This window comes from Indicator indicator, chromosome 4 (assembly GCF_027791375.1).
Source record: "Indicator indicator isolate 239-I01 chromosome 4, UM_Iind_1.1, whole genome shotgun sequence".
Lineage (NCBI taxonomy): Eukaryota > Metazoa > Chordata > Aves > Piciformes > Indicatoridae > Indicator > Indicator indicator.
Genome location: NC_072013.1, coordinates 19,172,493 through 19,195,090, shown reverse-complemented (window position 1 = coordinate 19,195,090; position 22,598 = coordinate 19,172,493). Strand labels below are relative to the sequence as shown.

At 38.5% G+C, this 22,598-nt stretch overlaps 1 protein-coding gene across 3 annotated transcripts in view; it reads right to left on the bottom strand.

The window, feature by feature from the left end:
- The window catches only part of UNC79 (unc-79 homolog, NALCN channel complex subunit), a 104,110-nt gene that overhangs the window by 20,832 nt on the left and 60,680 nt on the right, over nucleotides 1-22,598 (bottom strand). For all 3 annotated transcript variants that reach the window (XM_054400252.1, XM_054400253.1, XM_054400254.1), the window contains 11 exons: nucleotides 20,944-21,060; nucleotides 18,848-18,931; nucleotides 16,485-16,587; nucleotides 14,621-14,761; nucleotides 12,102-12,140; nucleotides 11,075-11,187; nucleotides 10,904-10,989; nucleotides 9,032-9,205; nucleotides 7,407-7,475; nucleotides 6,657-6,767; nucleotides 535-639 (listed from right to left, as the gene is read on the bottom strand). In XM_054400252.1, the coding sequence (XP_054256227.1) occupies nucleotides 535-639; nucleotides 6,657-6,767; nucleotides 7,407-7,475; nucleotides 9,032-9,205; nucleotides 10,904-10,989; nucleotides 11,075-11,187; nucleotides 12,102-12,140; nucleotides 14,621-14,761; nucleotides 16,485-16,587; nucleotides 18,848-18,931; nucleotides 20,944-21,060 (1,142 nt within the window). The remainder of the gene's footprint in view (nucleotides 1-534; nucleotides 640-6,656; nucleotides 6,768-7,406; nucleotides 7,476-9,031; nucleotides 9,206-10,903; nucleotides 10,990-11,074; nucleotides 11,188-12,101; nucleotides 12,141-14,620; nucleotides 14,762-16,484; nucleotides 16,588-18,847; nucleotides 18,932-20,943; nucleotides 21,061-22,598) is intronic.

The following is a 22,598-nucleotide window of genomic DNA, read 5'->3' as shown; positions in this document are numbered from 1 at the left end:
CAAGTTTGTGTCTCACTTCCACAGATTTTCCTATTAAAAAAAATCTAGTTTAACTGCTACCTCAGCAGTCCACAGAATGAAAGGAACAGAAATATTGTTTATGTATTCTTTGTTGGAGAATTCCATGCTAAAAGAGAACAACCTCCAGAGACTGCAGACACCTTACTGCCTGCCTGGATACACAGAAACTAAGTTCTGGCCCATGATGAACTAGGACCTCTTCCCACACAAACTGCTCGCTGTTCATGGGACTATAGGAAGATCAGGTAGCACCATGGTCGTTGATCCTTATGGGTCACTTCCAGTGTGAGACATATTCCATGATCTTCAATACATCAGCAGTGATGTGCATGATTTGTTATCATTCTGGGAAATGTGGATCCCCAATTTATTTTCTTTTAGTGTGGGAGTCTAAATGGATGCAGCTATGGTGCCTGCTGGCACTTTCTGCAACCATGTTGGACTTGCTTTTCCCACCTCTGATTCTGAGTTGAGACAAGATCAGTATGAGAATTACACAAATATCTCTTATACCTGCACCAACAGCAGCAGATTCATGTCTGGTAAGGGTGACTTTAACTTGAGTGCCTGCAGTAACTCCAGTATGACACTGCGTGTCAAGTAGAATTTGTCCCTTTCCTACAAGAGAAAAGCACAGAATTATCAGTGTCCTGAAATTCACTGTCATACAGTAGTAAACCACAAAGATACTTTTAATCTTTTTTTGAGAATAAACATTTACCAAAGTGTACTGGTTTCTCCTTTCTTACAAAAAAAGCAAACATCATTCATAATTTCTGTAATTCAACAGACTTGACTTGACAGACCTCAATGAGGCTGATTACCCTGTCATGTTGTATCAGGCACTATATCCAATATTTAATATTTCACACATGAAATACTGATAGATTTTATAAAACAGTTATAAAGCCCAGGCTTGCAGCGTTGCTTTCTCTAAGTAGTCCCAAAGAAAGAGAAAAGGGAAAGGAGCAACGACTGATACAGGAGAATGAAACTGGTCATAGTATTTACCACTATTCTTCCACTAAATCTCCCAGAAATGGTCTATATTTTATCATACCTTTTTTTTTCCCTGTTGTCATTGCCATTAAAATAAGGGTGTCTGCACTATGGCAGCTTGGACTTCTATTTGCATTTATTAGACTAGCAGTATTTTTCCACTTACACAATTAAAACCACCTTGGCTATGGCTGCCACAACAGAAACATTTTAAAACATAAGGAGTGGAGATTAGAACATAGAAGCCTAAAAATAGGCTTGTAGAGCTGAGATAGCAAGGAGATACAAGAGATAAGAGGAGCCTGTTATACATCTGACTTTAAACGATAAGATAAAAATGTGGAGCAAATTTATAGCCTTCTACTGACCACAGCAACTCAAGAACTTCTGTCAGCAGGTAGACTTACACTGAGCTCACTTTCAAATGACCACTAGATGAGAAATAATGTTGTCTAATAAAAAAAGCACATCCAAAGTGTGCTTAAGATTTAAAGCCTAGGACCCTCCTCTTGTAAATCTCACACCCTTACGTGCTAACCTAAGCTAAGCGTGAGGAACGTTTTACTCCATCAGGGCCTCAGTTCCTCTGTGACATCTGTAAAAGGGATAATAATGCTTGCCTCTACCTCTGAGAAGTCTTGTGAGGTCGTTAGTGGCAATCAGTTTGAGGGCCACCTTCAGCTGCACACAGTAGCAAGTGCAGCTAAAAGAGAAGGAGTTGGAGGAGACGAACAGCTGGAAGCAAGAGAAGCTTCAGCTACACAGACCAAAAACCCAGTCATCAGCGCTTCTCCTCAGAGAGCTGATGTCACCACATTGTATGTGCATAGCATAGTGCCAAACAAAGCTTATAGCAACAGCACTTCTCCCACGGCACCCACCTACCTGTTAATGAAAACAGACTTTAAATATCAGCCCCTGATTTGGCAGAAGGTGCCAAAACAACAGAATGGTATGTCTTTCATGGATGTTTGTGAGAGCCCAATGACTCTACTCTCTCAAAACAATGTATGACATACCTGGTCTGAAGAGACAAGGTGACAGCTTTGATAGCCCTTAATAGCTCAGTAGGAGAGCTGCTGGCTCTGCAGATGGTTTAACAATGAAAAGAGCTAATTTCATTAACAATGAAAAGAGCAGAGGCAGGAATTCCCTCTTTAAAACCACTGTAACAGAGCCACCGAAAGGCCAATGGAGACATTGCACTGGAGTACACACCTCACTCAAGCACACCTCTCCCCTCCTCCCCACCCCTGCCAAAAGGGTATAAAAGGACTGCAACTTCCAGGGGTCCAAGTGTTGCATCTACCACAGAAGACCCTGCTGGGATGTACACCTGCCACTGAAGAACAGGGACTAAGCCTGTGAGACATCACTGGATCCAAGGAGTATTGATATCTTTCTTTTCTTCATCTTATCTCTCTATCATTTTTTCTCTCTTTATTTTTTCCTCTCCTCCTTCTTCCCATTTTCCTTCTGCTCCAGTCCATTGCCATGAGTTTATGTTGGCTCTAATAGACCTAACTCATCAAGCCACTTGGTGTCGGTTTGCTTTAATTTATTCCAAGGGAACTTCTGAATCTTAGCACAACCTCCCCTGCTGCCTAGGGTTGGCTCAAAAGACTGGGTCGTGACAACATTGTGATACCAGTCTGTGAATGAAGAAACCTTACTTCAAGCTCCTAGTTTGATGTTCAGTTATGTGCAAGCAGATTTAGATGATGGAATGAGCCCCAAACTGCAGTGGTCCTTGTTTGACTACATCTCTGCAGTCTGGGCAGCTAAACTCACATGAAGCTAACAATCCAAAATAAAAATAGAAATAATTTTTTAAAAAAATCATTCCCTTATGGGAGCAGAAAACATTGAATTAGTTCAGTTGTATTATGAAACCATTACTTGAGGGAAGAAGTACTCAAAAGTCATACATCCCACATGCATGAGTGGTGCTCTGCTAAGAATAGTACAATATAAGAATATCCAGGAGAGGTCAGACCAAAACGAGTGTCCTCAGTAACTTACCTCCAGTAAGGACATAAGCAGACGCAAAATGAAGAATGAAAACAAGGCAAGCATGTATAATTTCCTCTACTACTCCCCTAGCCATCAGCTATTTTCAGCTCAGGGAACTTTGGAGATCAGTGTGGTTTCTGTATAATTCATAACTCCCAGTGGATATCTTTTCCACATATGGGTCGTCTGTAGACCTCTTGGGCCCATGTCAACTTCTAGCACCCACAGTACTTGGCAAGGTGTCATAGACTATTGAAAAAACAATTCCCTCTACTTGGTTTGACATTGACACCTACAAACTTAGTATGTTCTTGTTCTGCTAGAAAGGCATGAAGTTAACCATCCTTGTCTGAGTCACTTGTGACCTTATAGACCTCTCACATTCCCATCACTTTTTCTGATTGAATAGCCCTAACTTAGTTTCTCTGTATGTAGAACTCATCCCACTGTCTGATCATTCTTGTTACTGTTATCTGAACTTTCTCTGATTCTACTATACTCTGACTGGGACTGCAGAACCAGAGAGGTGCACAAGATTCAAGGTGCAAATAGACCCTTATTACTTGCTAGAATTCACCACTGTCACGTGCTTTCATAGTCTGGAGGCACAAGCACAAAGCAACGCCATGCTCAGATAGTTGACAACTACATCCCCCAAAACAGAATTTCCAGTCATTAACCCAGTATATTAGCCTGCATGTACGGGGATAAGGAGAGTGACGTTCTTGCAAATGCATTAAGCTATTTTACAGACTAGCACCTATACTACACAAGAGATAATTGAGTCGTATTAAATTGCTTTGTCAGAACACTGGAAAGGAAGCATAGGCTTCATGAATCTCAGCTTCCCTTTGCTCTCAAAGAAGTCTCCTATCTCACAGTCTGAACTCATAATGTTTGTTAAGCATTAAGCACAGAGAGCACAGAGATGAAGCAAAATCTAGCAAAATGTTTTTTGACATCTGACCTCTTACTTCCTGCACTGTAAATCAGGAGTGATGACACTTAAGTCAACAGCCTACAGCACACCCCCCCCCAATCAAAGTCTTATTCCTAGCATTCTGCTGGTGATAAGTAAATATATACATAGATTACACATACTTCAAGAACTTTATTCTGACACAGAGTTGTAAATGGGTGTTGGTTCCATAAGAGTAATGGCCAGGAGACTGACATGTAAACCTGGTACCAAAGAGTCAAGAATACAACTCCTTTAGCTTCTGTTCAGCCAAATTAACCCACTCAAATATCTGTGTATCCCTATTAAAAAATGCTTTGCTGCCTTCAGACTTTGACCAGAGGTCTGTGTGTAGAATGTGAAACTATTTGTTTCTAGTGGTATCTCAGGGCTCAAACTTAGTAATAAAGACAGCAAATTAGGTTCTTTAATGGAGTGGTATGCTCCAGCACAATGCAAAATTCATTATCTCTGTTGGTACTACAGTAATTACAAATACTGAAGATCAGCCACTTCACGGTTCTTTAAAGACATTTAATAGCAAAATCACATCACATCCAATTCAGTGTCATTCTACATTTACTTAATTAGGGTCAAGAGAATGCTAGCAAAATGCTAAGTTTAGATTCAAGCTTCTGCAGCTGTAAGAGATAAGAAAGCCAAAAAGTATCGATTTAGGACCTTGTGATACTTGAACGGAAAACTAAAGATAAGTAGATTACATCCACAAGAGATGCTTCTCTCAACAGAGAGTTCCAAAGGCACTGAAAAAAATCAAATTGTTGACCTGGAACAGAAATTCAGACAAGGCAATATCAGATTGACATGAGCCTTCAGACTCCAAGACAAGAGGAATTGAGACGTTTTTGCCACAGGGTATTAGGAAAATGTTAGAGATAAAAAAAGATTTGGAGTGGTTGTACAGCACAGACCTCTACAAAGTGCATATTAGAGTGGCTTTGTCTTTGGAAGGACAAAAATCCTCCACAGTTTAGCTGAAAGTTGGTGTTTTGTTCCAGGTACTACATAAAAAGTTGTAAAACAAGTAATTAAATCTGAATAGTCTCAATGTCTGCAATCTATATTCCTTCTGGCATTTACTTTTACATAGTATTCCATCATAAACAATATTCTATTTGGGTAGAGTGATTTCCACTGTAGAGCAATACAGATATCACAACTGATTTCTTTTTTCTCTTACAAAGATAATACAGTGTGGAGTTCCACTAAATTAAGCATTTTATGACTATAAACTGCAGGAGATCATTCACTAATGGTTCCATTTCTAGGTGACCAGGATGCATCAAACTAAATGAACACGGAGATTTTACCAAGCACTATAATCCGTGCTTCCTGTGTTCAATTAAGTACTCAGCACATTAATAGGATGTTGAACCAGGAAGCATCCAAGAAATGTGGCTTTTTTAATGCCATGGTTTTAATAACATTTTGTGAAATAACCGAAAACTGTGGAGCATGAGGGCAAGAAAACATTTCCAGTATTTCACCATTTGCTTTAGCTGGCATACATAAAACAGTCTTACCAGAATACAAATGCAAGGGGAGTGTCTTTGCTTCTGTTTTAAACAGGGCTGTTTGTTTGTTCATTTGTTTCAATGAAAAAAAAAAAGCCCCAACAAAACCATTACTGGACTCTAAGGTAACATTTTTCTTACTTTGCCTTGCACAAAGCCTTAACTACAGATCTCAAATTAATCCCAAAAGCTGGACAGTCTGTTTTGTATTCTTTTTTTTCTCCTTTCATAAACTTGTCTATTTCAAATAAGACCAAAAAGGTATCATTTGCTTGCTGTAAGTAAATACATTGTTAGTTTCTATTTAATACTTTGAACTGTTGCGTCTGGTAAAAGATTTTCGGGTGGTACAGTTCTTCTGTGAGAGCAGCATTGCTTTTGCATTTATCCTTTCTTCTTCACTGTTCGTGCAGTGGTATTTAAGTCTTATCAAGACTGAAGCAACACGTGTTCTAGTTGTACCTCATCAGCTCAGGAAATCATGCATCTACTTATGAGAGAATGTTTCCTGAGGATTAATTACTGTTTTGACAGATGCACAGAGGATAGAAACCTGTGCACTTTGTGGCTGAAGCAACATTCTTGCTCACACTACCTTACCAATCAATCTACATAACAGAGCATATAGGATCTCAGTAAAAGGTTTGATTGGTTTTGTGGATTTTGTTGTTCAGCTTCTCACCAACAGCTACAAAAACTGAGTAATAACTGATTGTCATTTATATACCAGAGCTTTCATCCAGGAATCTTAAAAACTTGTTTCAAGGTACACACATAGTGTTCTCTTTTCTACACAGCTTACAGCCATGCATGACAAAGTGAGATACCTCATGCAGAACGAAACAGGACCTAAGCTGGGAAGCTCCTAACTTAGAGTCTTCCACTTCACTGTTTGTTGCCTTACCCTGACAGTTGTGCTCTTAAAAGGCACTACCAGGAATATTAAAGCTTTTACTGCACAAGCTATGTAGCTAAACTTGTGCATTAAGAAAGGTATGACCATTACAGACATTTTAAGGCATGCATCATCTCCACAACAGAAAAATACTTTTCTGAGCAATGTCTAACGGGCTTCATTTGTCAGTTTCATTGTCAGTTGTCCCTAAAGGAAGATAGAATTTCATTGTTACCTTAGTGAAGGCTCGGTAGCACAAACCGCACAGTTCCACCAGGTAGGCCAGAGTGAAAACAGCATTCTGAATTACAAAGCTTAGTAACTTTGAAAAAGGCTCCAGAAGACTCTGCAATGACATGATTTGGAGAAATCAATAACTGGCTGCTTAGCAAAACAAAAACAAAAAGCATTCCAACTCTGAAATGCCTGAGTGGAACAGCATCATTTTTAGCTCAGAGGCTTACCTTGCTGGGATTTACACCATTTTGGTCAAATGGTTATCTCAGCTAGCATTTGCCTTCATGTTGGTATGAGCAATCATAAGCAAAGAAAAACCCCAGAAAATAGAAAATAGCTTCATCTCTGACACAGGGCTTATGAGATAGAAGAGATTCACTAGTGTTTATGCAGGAAACCTCACTGACCTCAATGGAATTGTACTGCAGAACTTCTAAGGAAGCTTATTAGTATTTTCTTTTAAAAAACAAAGAAAAAAGAAAAAAGGAAGAGAAGGAACCACTCCCCCACCCCCTGCAACAGAAATCTTTAAGAAAATATACATTCATACACACACAGGAATGTAATGCAACCCACATTTTACTATAACCTAGATTCCAAAGTTCTTATCATTCTCCTAGAAGTATCAGACTGCACAATTGTATGCTGATATATAATACTTTTCTGGCTAGGGGAAAAGAAAACATTCATAGAATAGTGCAGGCTGGCTACATCTGAGGCAACCGAGTTTTGTCTTCTTGGAACTTACCCTGGTGGCACTAGTGGTAGGTATCTTCAACAAGCAAATCATGATTCTTAAGCTAGAATCTAAAGAACACTGTGAAAATATTTGAAGGCACGAAAGATAAAAAAAAGAAAAAGGAAAAAAAGAAGGCAAAGTTAGTACCTTTCTGTGCACTTCTTGGTTTAGCGGTAGCAGCTATCAATGAGTTACAGACATCTGAATATGATCTCTGATGACTGATATTTATTTACTTTGCCTAAGATGACATCTATATTTCTGTGGGGTTTATACTTCTGTGGTTGCCCTGAACTAGACATTTTCCCCCACACTCAGACAGGGCTGCTCACATTGCATAGTATCAGAATGCTGTTGCAGTTGCCCCTCTAAAATTGTTCCTTATGGTGTAATTGATTTGACTTCAGAGTAAATAGCACAGGTTGCAGCAGTGAATGGGACTTCTCAGGGTCTACCTATTGTATTGCCCCATCCCTGCTGCAAACAGAGAACAGCAGAGTCATTTATGACCTCAGAGGAAGGAACAGGAAATGGAAAGTTCAGGGGCAAGAAACTGTTTTACTTGTAAATGATGATACCTCTCATGAGTATAAGGGTTAATGCTCCATCTAAACATCTGTGAATGGCAGAAATGCAGTTGGAACTATTAAGAACCGTTTAATTTCTTTTTATTTATTTCAGTTAGGCAAGATGTAACAGACTGGGGGTTGCTAGTATTAAAAAAGAAGAGTAATTGACTGTTTGGCTTAGTTAAGTGCTGCAGGATAGTGCCTCAGTTGACCAAAATGTAAAAAAAGTTCCAAGATCCAACTATTGTGCCAAGGAGTTTAATATCATTCATGTGATTTGGTGGTGATACCAATTTAAAAGACAATGTTGTAAGTCACAAAATTAGATTTCAGATCCCTCAGCTCACACTGAGCACCACTGATCTGTGAAGAAGAAATTACCACCGAGCAAAATAAGGGCATCAGAATCCAGCACTTACTGGAAAGACAGAAAAGTTTTCACTGTGTTTACTGAAAAAACATCTGGAAATATACACACCAGGAGATAAGATTCCTCCGAACACTCAATGATTAGAGCCTAAAATTTCCAGATTCAGTTTCTGAAACTCTACTCTGATTACAGCCTGAACAATCTGGTCAACCAAACAAGCCAGGCTCAATTCCCACTAGTCTCAGTTCTTTCTGCCTGCCTGCCTATTGTGTACTTTCAGCAAATTAATTAGGCGGTGCTGCTCTTCTTGAGAGTTTCAGTTTGTTTTAACTGTTAAAATCAGATGGATTTTTATTGCCAGAATATTGATTCTCTCAAATGCAATATTCTAATCTGACAAGACAGGGCATGGAAATTGTAAACAAAGGGGGAAAAGGAAAAAACAAACAAAACGACAAAGCCAAAACAAAACAACAAAGATGAAAAGTACTCTGGTCAGAGCTGTTACCCACAGAAAATATAATTAAAGGGATGGATCAGATATACGATAAATCCAGTCCTCTGGAAACATTAACTGAATAATTCAAAAATATTTGTAACAACCCACTCCTATTTCTCACCCACAGCTTTTCCCTCATTTTGGTACCTCGTGACCAGTGGCAGTACAGCTCATTTCAGATGTCCACACATCATACCTTAAGTGGCAAAACACAAGGGAGTTTAGTCAGGAAGGTCTGAAACTGATTACTGATTGTGGTCCAGAGGTTGCTGGGTGAATCCATCGGCAAGGCTTCCATGAAGGTAGCAATATTTTCCAAACAGCGGAGCATTGCACCCCCTGCTGGTAAATTCTTTTTGTTGTTTAAGCCCTGGGAAACAAAACAGGAACTGTAAACTAATGCAAACTACCTCAAACAGCATCTGGAAACACTGAGGTTAATTTGTTCAGACTAAATGTTACTTACCTCTTCTATAATGTTAATGATAAACTGTGCAGGGAATTTGAACTGTGTATGTGACAGTTAAGTCTAGGTCAATTCATAGAATCATAGAACCATTTAGGTAGAATCATTAAGACCACCAAGTCCAACCATTAACCTGACAAGTCCACCACTAAACCACGTCTCTAAGCACCACATCTGCACATCTTTCAAATCTCTCCAGAGACAGAGACCCCACCACTTCCTAGGCAGCCTCTTCCAATGCTTGACAACTCTTTTTGTGAAGAATTTTTTTCTTAATATCCAAACTGAACCTCTCCTGGCACAACCTCTCGTCCTCCTATCACCTGTTATTCGGGGGAAGAGACCGATCCTCATCTTGCTACAGCCTCTTTTCCTGTAGTTGTTGAGTGATAGTCTCCCCTCAGCCTCCTTTTGTCTGGAATAAACAACCAGAGTTCCCTCACCTGATCCTCACTAGACTTGTTCTCCAGACTCTTCAACCAGCTTCACTGCCCTTCTTTGGACACATTCCAGCACCTCAATGTCCTTCTTGTAGAGGGGGGCCCAAATCTGAACACAGTATTTCAGGTGCAGCCCTACCAGTGACAAGTATTGGGGGAGAATCACTTCCAAAGTCCTGCTGGCCACACTATTTCTTCTACAAGCCAGGGCGCTGTTGACCTTCTTGGCTACCTGGGCACACTGCTGGCTGTTGATCAACATCCCAAGGTCCTTTTCCAGCAGGCAGCTTTCCAGCCATTAAAATATTTTACTTCTTGAACTACTGACCAAAAGATTTTGAGTCAAATGTTATAAGCATTGTGCTAACTCGTAACCTGTTAGACTGGAATGACAATTAAAAAAGCAGAACTCATAAAATATTCACCAGTGGATTGCATATGCTTTGCTTTGGACAGTTTTAAACAAGATACAGACCATGTCTGATTTTCAAGCTTGTGTACTAGGGTCAGGCCTGGAAAGATATAAGCAATTTTGCAGTGAGGTCAAAATCATTGAATGAAGCAACCACCATGTTCTTGGAAGAGCAGGATACATGCAAGTGACTGGGCTAGTGGGAGGATAAATCTATAGTACAAGCAAGCCAAGGGCACAGAAGGCAGTTAATGCAAGGCAAGCAATAAATCTTTGTGCTGCCTACAGAAATCACCATCAGATACAGAGGAGAGGAAGAACTGAGATGCACAAGCAGAAATACTTCTGAAAACCAGAAACAGCGTTGGGGTAGGGGATGGCCCACACTACTGATTTGTAAGATAGCTCCAGGAGGTGGTACGTGAAACAAAAAAGCGAACAAAATACAAACAAAAGAACACCAAAACCAACAAAAAATCACACACCCACAAACCAAACCCAAAACACACACACACAAAAAACCCCCCAAACCAACCACCAAACAAACAGAAATCTACAAACCTAACAGCGAGAGCAAAATCCCAAAGGAAAACAGTGAGGACAGCCTAATTCTGCTTCCAGGTAGGACAAAACCAAAAATTCACAGCTTTTGGTGATGAATTAAGTCTTAAGGAATGAGGAGAAATGAACCAATATGCTTGATAATGCTAATGAAACTAGCACCATTACCACAGCCAATTTCCAACATACCTCTAACAGCTGGCTCAGAGCAGCAATGGAACTCAGTTCACTGAAGTCCATAAGAGATGTGGCCAAGGTCCGTAAAAAACTTCCATCTGAAATTTGAATGACATTTTTTGCACTGGAGTCCTACAAAGGGAACTGAAAGGGTCAGAAATGCATTCAGGTACCGCATATTACCTTTAATATTGCTCTGGAAGAGCTGAGGGAAGATGCCATTGGGAGCCAGCTGATGGAACACACAACGAAGGAACTGCTTGGCCACACCTGCAGCATTTCCAGGGATCATCATGCTGAAATGAAAGGAAGGAAAAGGAAGAAGAATGAAATTTCATCGCAGATGAAACATGTCTCAAATCTAACTATATGGAGAAAATAAAGATGATCCTATTCTTTTTAATTATGGAAGTGTTCAGTTGTGAGTGAGTTAGTCAAAAGCAAAACTACTCTAATTCCAAAAAACAGTTCATTGTGTTGATTTTAACATTTCAGTTCAACTATGCAGAGCGGAGAAAGTTATGTGCACATACTGAAAGTATTTAAATCTCAATAAATAGTTGCATTTTTCCTGATTTCCACCTACTTTTATTTGTGAGTCATCCAAGTTTGAAATTTAATCCTGTTCTCACCTCGTATATATCAGTGATACAGAATGAGGTTCTTGGCTTTACCATAAAACACAAACAAGTAAATACATACATTATAATATTAATTGCTTTTTGGGACTTCCTTCAAGAGATGAAGTACTTCCTGATCTACTCATAAAATTAATGGTTTAATTAAAAAAGCTAAAGTATTATCTATATACTCACAAACTGCGCATCTTAACATGTTTTACATCCTCTCAAAATTAATTTATCCCATTCAACACCTGATTTACATAATGAGATATCACTGCCAAGGGTCCTCCATGGCCAAGGATGATTCAATTGCTTGCATGTATGAAAGTAGTTTATGAAGAGAATTATGAACACAGAACAAGCTAGAAAAAGAGAAATTGTGGCAACCAGAAGGCATCTTTAAATTATGTCTTGATATGAGTTTTTTCAAGTTCAATGCATATGAATCCATATTCACAACAGGTAAGATATTTGAAGCACCTTAAATAAATGTTTAACAAGTTAAATGTAGTTGGTTTCAGGGCCAAGAAAGGTAATGCTCTAGATTAATTGTTTTATTTTGATTATGGCATCCTTTGCTACTATACCTTTCTGCTTGATTAGAAAAACTTGTACTTGATGCCAACCTGGAAGAAAAATGAAACAAAAAACGTATGTGAAGCTCATATGCTTTTTCTAAATTTCATTTTTAAGTAAGACAATAAAGTATACTTTTTAAAATAATAAACATGAATTTAAAAGAATGTATAAAATGCCACCGAAGGTCATCTAAAGAGCACATAAACTCAGTCAAGCAATGTTTGCACAACATATAAACTCTATTCAGTCTTGCAATTTCACAAATACTTAACAGTTCTAAAGACAAGTCTATTTGCCTCCTTCTACTAGCATGAAGATGACCCAATAAAGCTACTGCCTTACATGCACATGATGGATAATTACTATGCTAGAGGGATTTGGAGGGAAAAATTTTGCCTACTGGCTGAATTGTTTCTGATTAAAACAGCAACACAGACTAAACTAAAATTCTCTACTTGGCAGTCTGAAGTGAGGCTTTTAGTTGCAGAATTTGGCACCTAAAGAACTGGCCTAATTTCAGAAACACTAAGTACCTGTAAGCTCTCACAAAGTCAGATGAGAAATATCAGGTTCTCAAAAATCAGGTCATTTATTTTAGTAACTAAATGTAGACATAAAATTGAGATATGGGCATTCAGTAGTGAAAATACTGAAAACAATCTTAAAGTAGCCTTTAATATCCAGAACATGTAAACAAATAGAATCAGGGCTCATGTTATCAAAGCAACACATCTTTGATACTAAAAGCTACTAAATATCCATTCTAAAGATGCACTCTGGAAGCATCTCTTACATCCAAAACACCAAGCAATTTTTACTTTCATCTGCCATGCATGAGTATTTCGGCTGGTACAAGCTGATATGTCTACATGAAAAGCTCACAGAGCTACACTAATATACATCTGGTGATGATCCAGCTTTCAATGTTTTTCTTTGTTTCACAATAATTTTAGGCTGGTTTTAGCTGTTGCTCAATCCTCTGTCAGTCTGTGCTCTGAAAACAGCTACCTCTCTAGCCACCACTGCAAAATCCAAAAAGGACCCTGAGGCAGCTCAGTCGAATGCAGCAGTGTAAAACAAAATGGATGGTCCCTTTCACTAATGGTGCATGACAAGTTGGGAATACAGCACACTTTTAACAGTGCTGTAATCTCAGGCTGGATGGTGCAGGGGATTGAAAATTATAGTTGTCAGAGATGACAGCCTGTAACAACAACACAGGATATATACCAGGAATACCCCATGCTGCATGCCATCTGCTGCCCTAAAACAATCAGCTGTCTCACTCCAAAGATGCAGTTACTGCTTCCTCACAGAAAAAGGTAGCCCCCTTGGCCTTCATCCCCTGATAATTTATCTTCCAAATTATTTATTCTCTGTGGCTGTAGTAATGATGTATTTGCAAGAATCAGACAGAACAGACAGCATTTGTCTAGATTAGAAACTTTGCCTCCATCAGAGGCATTAGCATTGACAGCAGGGAACTGTAGCCTTGCAATTAATAGAGGACTTGAATAGCTGCTGTGTTTAAATTGAAATGGGAGGTAGAGGGGAAGCAGAGTTCTGAAGAGCTGTGCCCTTGCAGAAGTCACAGTCAAGTAATTTTAACTTCAGTCACTGAAAAGAACATGGAAAAGGAAAGCCATGCATCATTTCTGTATTTCTAGTACTGCTCAGAAGTTTATTCTGAAACATCCATCCCACCTCTTAGGCAGGAAGTTGTAGAAGTGGTCGAGACAGCAAGAATAAGTAATACAATACTAATGGTGTACTTCAGTTACCCCAAGCACATGGGTAAAAGTCAGAAGAGAAAAAGTAACAGACGTCAATGTTTAAGATCTTAGCAGAGACTCAATTAGCATACAAAATATGGTTGAAAAGCCTGAAGAGCTTCAGGTATGCTAATGAAAGGTCATGCCTAGGAGTCAACAGTCCTCCAGGAGCAACAAGGTTCAGAAAAGCTGACCACATTTGCACATAACCTCTAAAGCAGGAAATACATAAAAGCGAAAAATTCTGTCAAAGCAGCAGGATAACTCAGTCTTTGTAAGTAGCACAGAAGCTGTCTAAGAAAATTATACTGGAAGCACAGGGACAAGGTACCCCCACTGGTTAATAAAAGATTTCAAGAGAGCAAAATAAAGGGAAGGTGAGGGAAGTCATCAGGAAAAAAAGGTTTCTTTCAAAAAGCTGAAGTCATGTCTCAAATGAAGATAAAGGTACTGCAGAAAAACTTAATTCTTTACATCACTGCTTGCAGTGGGACAAGCTGGGGAGATTCCCAAGCTTTTACCTCCTTTGGGGGTAAGAGGACATCAAAAGATGCCGCTCAGAATCAAAGTGGCAGTGGAAAAAGTTACACAAGAAACTGATAAAATGATAAGCAACAAAGAAGCAGACACAGATAGATGTTCTCCGCTCATGACTTCTAAAATGCGTAATTTCATAGTTAAGTAGTTTACATAAACCCAAATCCAGACACAAAACTCTCTCAACCATAAGGACAAGAAGAAAGTCCTGTATTTACCTTCCTACAGACTGCATGATGTCCAGCAGCAGAGGAGCTGCCAAATCTGGACTAAGGTGAATGAAGGTTGAGAGCACAACTATGGCCAGGCCTAGCGTTTCTTCATCATATTCTTCAAGAATAGCCCCACAGTCATGGCACCTGCAGAGAAGAATTTTAAAAACTAACATTAACAAGTTTAAAACAAAGTATTGCTATATATGCCTAGGTCTATAGTTATGTCTTTTCAAAGTACTATTATTTCATACACTCTCTTCAAAATTTATTTAGATAGATAATGTAATTATGATCTTTTATATAATTAATAACAGTCCATGGCTTTCAAACATTAATAAAGCTTCTCACTAGCTGTGCTGTTTCATCACTGACAAAAGAAAGAGAGTCACAGGGCAGGCCTTGATTCGGGTCCTTCATTGGCAATTGTTAGCCGGTTCCTTCACTGTACCAGAGTGCTTCAGTCTGCGCTATCCAAGATAAATTTGCAGCAGTGATGAACAGCCTGCAACAATGTGAACACCAGCTGCTTTGTGCAATTTGGACCCAGGCAAGGACTCAAGTTCCTGGCACTCTTCTATTTAGCAGCACAGACACAAACAATGACACTCCTAGATGATTTTAAAGAGATGGAACAATTTCATATTGTCCTTCCTGTCAGTCATGAATTATGAATAACAATTAGGATACAATGACCTGATTGGTTCCCACAGCAGTTATAGCTAATAAGAAAGAAATGAAAGGACCTCTCACAGGCATAGAACTTTAGATTTCAGTATCCTCACCCGATTTGCCAGAGGGTCACTTATCCTTTCTGAAATGCTCAAAGACAACTGACAAAGATCTGAAAGTGCTCCATAATTTCTAATTATTAAAGGGACATCAGATTTAGGAGAGAAGAGACAGGCTGCTATAAACTGCAAGAAAGGCACATCCATGTGAGAAACTGGCTTATCTCAGTCTAGTAGGAAGGCTTGCTTAATTTGATCAATCAGTTGTTGATGACACAAAGGGATTGTGATATTTTAACTTAATGGGCTTGTACAAGCAATTTTCTTGCCTTTGTTACTGAACAGAAAGAAAATACTCCAATAAAGTAATGAAAGTCAAGCTCAGTTGTCCTGTATGTTAATAGGTGATGCTCGAGCTTTGATGAAATGGCCAAAGGAAGTGCCAAAGATAAGCCTAACTTTTGGAATGCTTCACTTTGTCACACAATAAAGTCCACTTCCAGACACAGCCTGTATAATGGCCCTGTATTCCTCCAACAATCATCCTGGCATGCCTATACAATAGACTGAGTACAGGAGCACACACAAGAACTTACTGTTTCTCTTCCCAATTTTTGACCAAATCAAGGCATGGCTCTTTACTGACTCCTCCATTTCTACATTAAATGAGCACAGGCTTTTTAAACACTTCCTTTAGAGACATTTTAGCCAACCAATTAAGGTTTGCAAAAGCTTTCAGGATCAGCATTAAAAGTGCTGTGTACACATGATTACACATCAACAGTTACCTATTTCAACAGAAATCCAGAAGAATTTTTTAAGAGGTTTGTTTTTTCCATAAGACAAAATGGTTTCTCATGGGATCACAAGGACCCTTCATTTAAAATAGAATGAAAGTGCCCTTGCCCTCCATGCACACGCAATAGCCTGACTCATCATTTCACCTGTGCAAACTCAGACAGGTCCTACTGCACTAAAAGCACCTTTTACTGGCAGTGTTCAGAAAATGTTTACCTTGGGGTGAAAATAATAAAAAATTAAACCACTTAGCACAGAGATGAATAATAGAATGTACTTTATAGTTCCATAAAGTATATCTATATTTTACTTGACCTATTTGAAGTTCAACCAGTTCTTACTTGTCAGTCATCACAATGGGCTGGTCATCAGCAAATTCTTCTGGTGCAGGTACAAACATACTGACTATACTGGGTGCTGACAGCAAGCTGGATTTGGTGGCACCTTAAGGCAATTGGACAAAAATAATAATTAAAATAGACAAAAACAAACAAACATGAAAGAAAATCACTAAACAGAAATGTGAACTGCTCGAAGAGCAGAATTCTAAAGAGTCATAATGGTTTTACTGTGCATAGAAATAAGATATAAAGTATATCTACAAAAGGATACATAGCACAATCCTTGCTTTTGCCAGATTTTTCCAAATAACAAGAACTATCAATTAAAAACAAAACAAAAAATCCTTGGAAAAGAGAAAACAAAGAACAAAGATCCCAGGAAGGAAGAAATTGTATCTGCTCATTTTTTAGAGAGAAAGGATGATTCTACAGTTGCTATGAGATTGGATACCAAAAGATTTGCAGTCTTTGTCAGTATTTCTGGGGAATTACCTTCCCATAGCTCTTGGTGACATGAAGAAGGAAGAAAGTTCATATGTCTCAATAAAAGGTTATCGATCTATTTATATCCTCTCTAATGAGGCAATGGAAAGAAATTAGGAAAGGAAATTAGGAAATAATGACCAAGGAGTTTCGAAACTGACAACATTGGAGGGCTGACGGTTAGAAAAGTTTTCCACTGAAAGTCTTTTTTCTTTGAAGCTGAGTTGTTCCACTAGGGGCAGAGCCACTGCGACCATGTGGGGTTCCCTTTGCCTTTGGCACTTCTTGTGCCTTAATTTCTGACAGACAAATGTTTTCATGAGAAAAGTTACGCATAGCTGAAGATTCAAACTCTTGGCTTCTCTGAGTTCTGCTTTTCAGAATTACAGCAAGATAACAGGTAACATCTCCAATATGGTGGTTTTCCTCCCTCAGTACCTTAGTTTTCATTAAGCAGACAACAGCAGTTGGAGAAAATGCATACAGAGGACGCAACTATCCAGCTAGTCAAACTTCAGCATGAATGCGATACTGTGATACTGTGAATAATCAGACTCATTCTTGAGCCATCAGAAACTTAGATCAAAGCTACTGTGATGTACGAGTTAAGTCATTTGTCTGAGATGTCTTGTTGATGATCACTTAAATATTGCTATCAGTTTCATTCTTGAGGGCTCTAAGACAGAAAGAGACATTTAATTCTTGAAGAAAAGAGCTCTTTCAGTTGCCACATATAGCTGACATGACAGCGACAGCATTACTCTTGTTCCCACACAGTTCAGCTTCAATAACAAATCCAGGAAGCAAAGCTGGTAGACACCATCATTGTGTACATAAGCTGTCCCCAAGGGCATCTCATTCTACAAAAAGCTCATTTTGTGAACCAATTTTTAGAAGACTACTAACGCCCTTTTGATGATAATGGATCACTTAGTCTGTGATTGAACTGGCGACTTTCTTGCTGCTTGCTTCAATCTGAAGTTTTGGATAGATTTTCTGATTAAATAAGTCAAATTACTGCATGAAAAGCAAATCCAATATCAGCACTCAGGCAAAATAATCTAAGAAGCTCCCACAACTTCTGAACTCAAAATATGTGGAGCGATGAGGGTTTTTTCACAATAATAAGACAAATTTTAAACAATAATTGTACTAAGTACAGAAGGAAATATTTCTTTTACACACAGAGTTCAGTACTTCATAATTGTGCCCCACGATTTTGTTGGATATGAGCAGACATTACAGGAAGTCCATAATACTCTTTAGTAACATAGGGCACTGTTCAGAATGCAAGCAATAGTAGTAGATTTTCACAGATTTCTAGACAGTTTTTTCCTCCCCTCACAAATAAATTAAGATGCCTGTACCATGACTTTGGACACTTCACTGTCCTGTTCTCTAGATATAAGTTCCACCATTTTACACAAATGCTAAAAGCTGTCATATTGCAGGTTACAATGGTGGAATGAGTCTTAAAAGACTCACGCACCAAACAGTAGGAAAACAACACGATTTAGGCAAAAAAGTAGGTCACTGCCCTATTGCAAGGCTGTAAGAAAGTCTGGCTATCTTTTGGCTGTGAAGGAGCAGAGCTCATAAAGAAATGAGATTCAACCACATTCTGCATACAGTCTTTGACGTCTAGGTTGACAGTCAAAACAAGCAGTAGCAGAAAGCCAGTACTTCTTATTGGTTGTCACTGACGTGAAATAAATGTCTTGTCTTACAATTTTTGATAATTTACATTTTGCAGGACAGTTCAGGGCTTTAAGACAGCTGAATGGAATGCAAAATTCAGCACAGGTTCTAATTAAAAAAAAAAAAATCCCCTTCCTGGCAGTCTTATCAGAGAGATCTGGTCAAATGGACACTGAACTAACCTCTGATTCTTAGCGGTGGTCCCTCCAAGTCAGGGTTTAGGCAAACAGGGACATTGCACAGCCGCTTTCCATGCTGTACCTGCTCTGTGAATAAATAGACAACTTCAGTCTCTGGAACTATGAATCCAGCATATATCAACAGCCCACAAGTCTTAAACAGTTAAGAGAAGGACAAATACAAAAGCTTTTGAAAGAAAATAAAAATAAATAAATAGATAGATAAATAATAAATAACAAGTTAATTTATTTTTCTAGCATAGGAAGGGAGGGGAAGAGAAAGATGGAAAAAAAAAAATCCCACAAAGGAAAAAGGAAAAAGTTAACCTAAGAGCACAGAAGGCATTTTAGAAAAGTAAGTGTCATTAAACAAGAAAGGAAGTGCTAGCTGTAAAGATTCAACAAGATATGGAATCTATGAGTCACAAGAGGAAGACAGCCTTTAGAAATACCAAGTGACTAGAAATCAGATATAGTGTGTGCTGACAGAGGCTAGACACAAAATTATTTTATTTTGCAGATAGCAAGCTTGGGAGAAGACTGGTTTGAAATATGAAATAAAAGAAATAGATACCTACTAATGTAAAAAAACAAACAAACAAAAACCTGATGCACAAACCAAGCACACATCGTGTTACTTATGTGGAATAACAATATTTCTGCGCTCTTATACCCAAGTGTAACCAGTCTTAAAATCGTGGTGTGACATTGAAATGACAAATAGTCACACTGAATATTCGTCCTGAAAAAAAGAACCTTGTTTTCTCTCCAAATAATAATTGTACTTTTAAGCTAGTGGCTGAAAAAAGAGACTGAAAGATGTGAAGCTTTCTGGAAAAGAACATTTTACTTTGTATCTCCATGCTTGGAGGCCTTTGGCTGCATGAATGTTGGAGCAAAAACTCATAGAAGTTGTGAAGAAAGTTAGTGGACTTGGAACACAATTAACAAGACAGAGTTCCTAAGTTATTTTGAGTATTGACTTTTTCCTCTTGAATACAGCCTAACCACTTCTTGCAGAATGAAAGCAGTACAATTTTTGTCTCTAAACTCCTGCCTAGTGATGCCAGCTAAGTCTCTTCAATAAATAAACTTAGCTGCTGATAGGAAAAAAACTCCACATTGTTATCATTGACAAATTCTGACCTTTATGATTGAAAGATCTTATGATGAGCATACTACTCAGCAGAAAGGATAATTCTGAACTATATACCATACCTTTAGCCAATCTTCAGCTACATGATTTAGTTTGAAGGAACTCAATGCTGAAGAATGAATTAAGTGAAAATTTTAACTCATCTGTCCAGAACTGGTGGCAAAACATTCATTCAGCATGCTAAGTTCCATGTAACATTTTATGCATTCCTTTCCTTGGACACATCTGTATCTCCTAATTAATTCCTGAGAAGTATGATTCCAGAATGTCACTAAGACAGCAAATAAAATATCTAGCAGTTATGATAAACCGGAATTGTTTAGCGGACCTGATGATCTTCAAAGTCTTTTCCAACCAAAACAATTCTCTGATTCTATGACATCTGCTATGAGTTCAGCCATAATGGAAATTCTGAGTAATGAGAAAATTGTGCTTAACTCAGTTTTCATTGCTTTGCATTCATTTTAAAGGGGAAAAAACAGGTCAGAGAGCAAACATACAGAACCTTTCAATGTTCAGCATGAGCTGGTACAAATTTCTCTAAAGAGAAATAAAACTGGTTTGTATAAGGCACAATCCCTTGGTATATTAACACCATTGTAAACATACAGGCAGATAAATGAATCCATGCACTGGGGATGGACTACGCCTAATGAAATCAACTTTGATAATTCCATTTCATTCAGTGAGGACAGGAAAAAATCCAAGTAACATGCAATACTGTAGGGAGACTACTGTACCAGAGGGCCTACCTCCTAAAAAATGTAACTATTCCAATTCATACCAGCTGAGAATCCATTACTCACTACAAAGTTTCTCTTCAGATTTGAGAGTGATTAGTTCTCAGCAATGGTAGAATAGAAATACTCACTTTTTAAAATATAGTGATACACAAAGTAATTGGCTTAGGAAATAGAAATAAAGAACAATAAATGCAGCTCACCAGTATCCCAAGTGCTGATATTGTGGGGAGCACTAGACTGGTGTTCCAGCTGCCTCTTCATTAGCTGGTTCATTGTCAGAGCTCCCAAAGAGCCTCTTTTCATTTGTCTGAACTGAGCTGCAAGTCAGAAATGCAAAAGGATTTCAGGGGCTCAGACAACATGTAAAACTACTTTTATGTCCTCATCTTACAAGCCAGCATGAGATAAATACTGAAAGGACAATGACCACTTGCTCTAAGGATCTTGCTATACTTTTTACACAACTACACAGGGTATAATTCTGCCCTCGATGACATCAGTCATAAGTAACCTGGATTCAGGATGTCATCCACTGAGCCAACTGTCAATTCCTTTTTTGCCTCCAAGTATCACAAAAGGTCTTAAAAACACTTAGTATCTGTGAAGTCTCATGCCACCCCAAAATTCCCATGCCAACAGGTGATAAATGCATAACTGAATCTCACTTAGATACAATGTTGTGATGAAGGAAACTCAAGTCTCCTCCCAGCAAAGTAGGGAGGACTGCCCTGTCCATGCTCCCCATAGGAAAACAAATTCACTGACTAGGACTGTGTGGCACTATCCCCCTTCATGGGTGACACAAAACAGGCCTCCTAAATGCTCACCACTCAAATGTAACACCTGCACATTCTTCCTAAGCTTGAAGCCAGTATGACAGTAACTTCATTGCTGCTCTTCTTACATGGACCTACCAAGTAACAAGCAATTGATTTTTCCTCATCCACCTACTTAAAATGCTTCTTTAAATGGAATCCCCACAATTGTGGATTAAAGGAGGAAGAAATTGATTATATACAATTCCTGATTTTCTTACTCTTTTCTCCCTTCATATGAAAATTCAAATTGAACAAGCATAACAGTCTCTGTGACAGTTGAGCTTAGCAATATATTTCTACCACTGAAACCAAAATCATTGTTCACAGTATGAAGACAGAGTTTTAACACCCTGCTTGAACAAGGCATGTGAGACTGTTGGCATGCATCTTCCATGCAGCAAAGCTTTTAAACTGTTTCGTTAGGTATATGCTTAAGTGCTTTCCTCAACAGGGCCTTAAAACAAGGGCAGCAATGCATGATCTTCTCCTAAAGATTATTTTCATCTGCAACTTCATTCAACATTGTTAAAGAACACTACCACGATATCTGGCAGCTCTGTACTAAAATTCCAAACAATACCCAACTAAGCTCTGAAAATAAACCTAGCATTTCACATTATGAACTGTGATGAAGAAGTACAGACAAGGGATAAACCACAACTTTAAGAAAGCTCTGAGGGTTTGAGTGCCTTCTCCTAAACTCACTCTAGTCGTTTTCTATCTCAGATTTTCAAATTCAGAAAAAGCAAGTACAGGGCCCTGAGTAATAATAAACACAACAACTTCAATGGAAATCTGCACACTGATATTTTATTAGATTAAATATTCCAAGCTTTCCCTTATAATATCCTTTCAACATATCAGAGTGCATTTAAACTCTATTTTTGGTCCAAGTACAAACTTCTCCAACATTGCTGCAAAGCCGTCCTTGTATAACTGAAGTTCTGTAATTGAACCAGACCAAGAGACTTTCCATGTTTCACTTTTAAAAGTTATATTGCAGCTGCCTTTCACAGCAAATTAGGAGAAAAATAGAA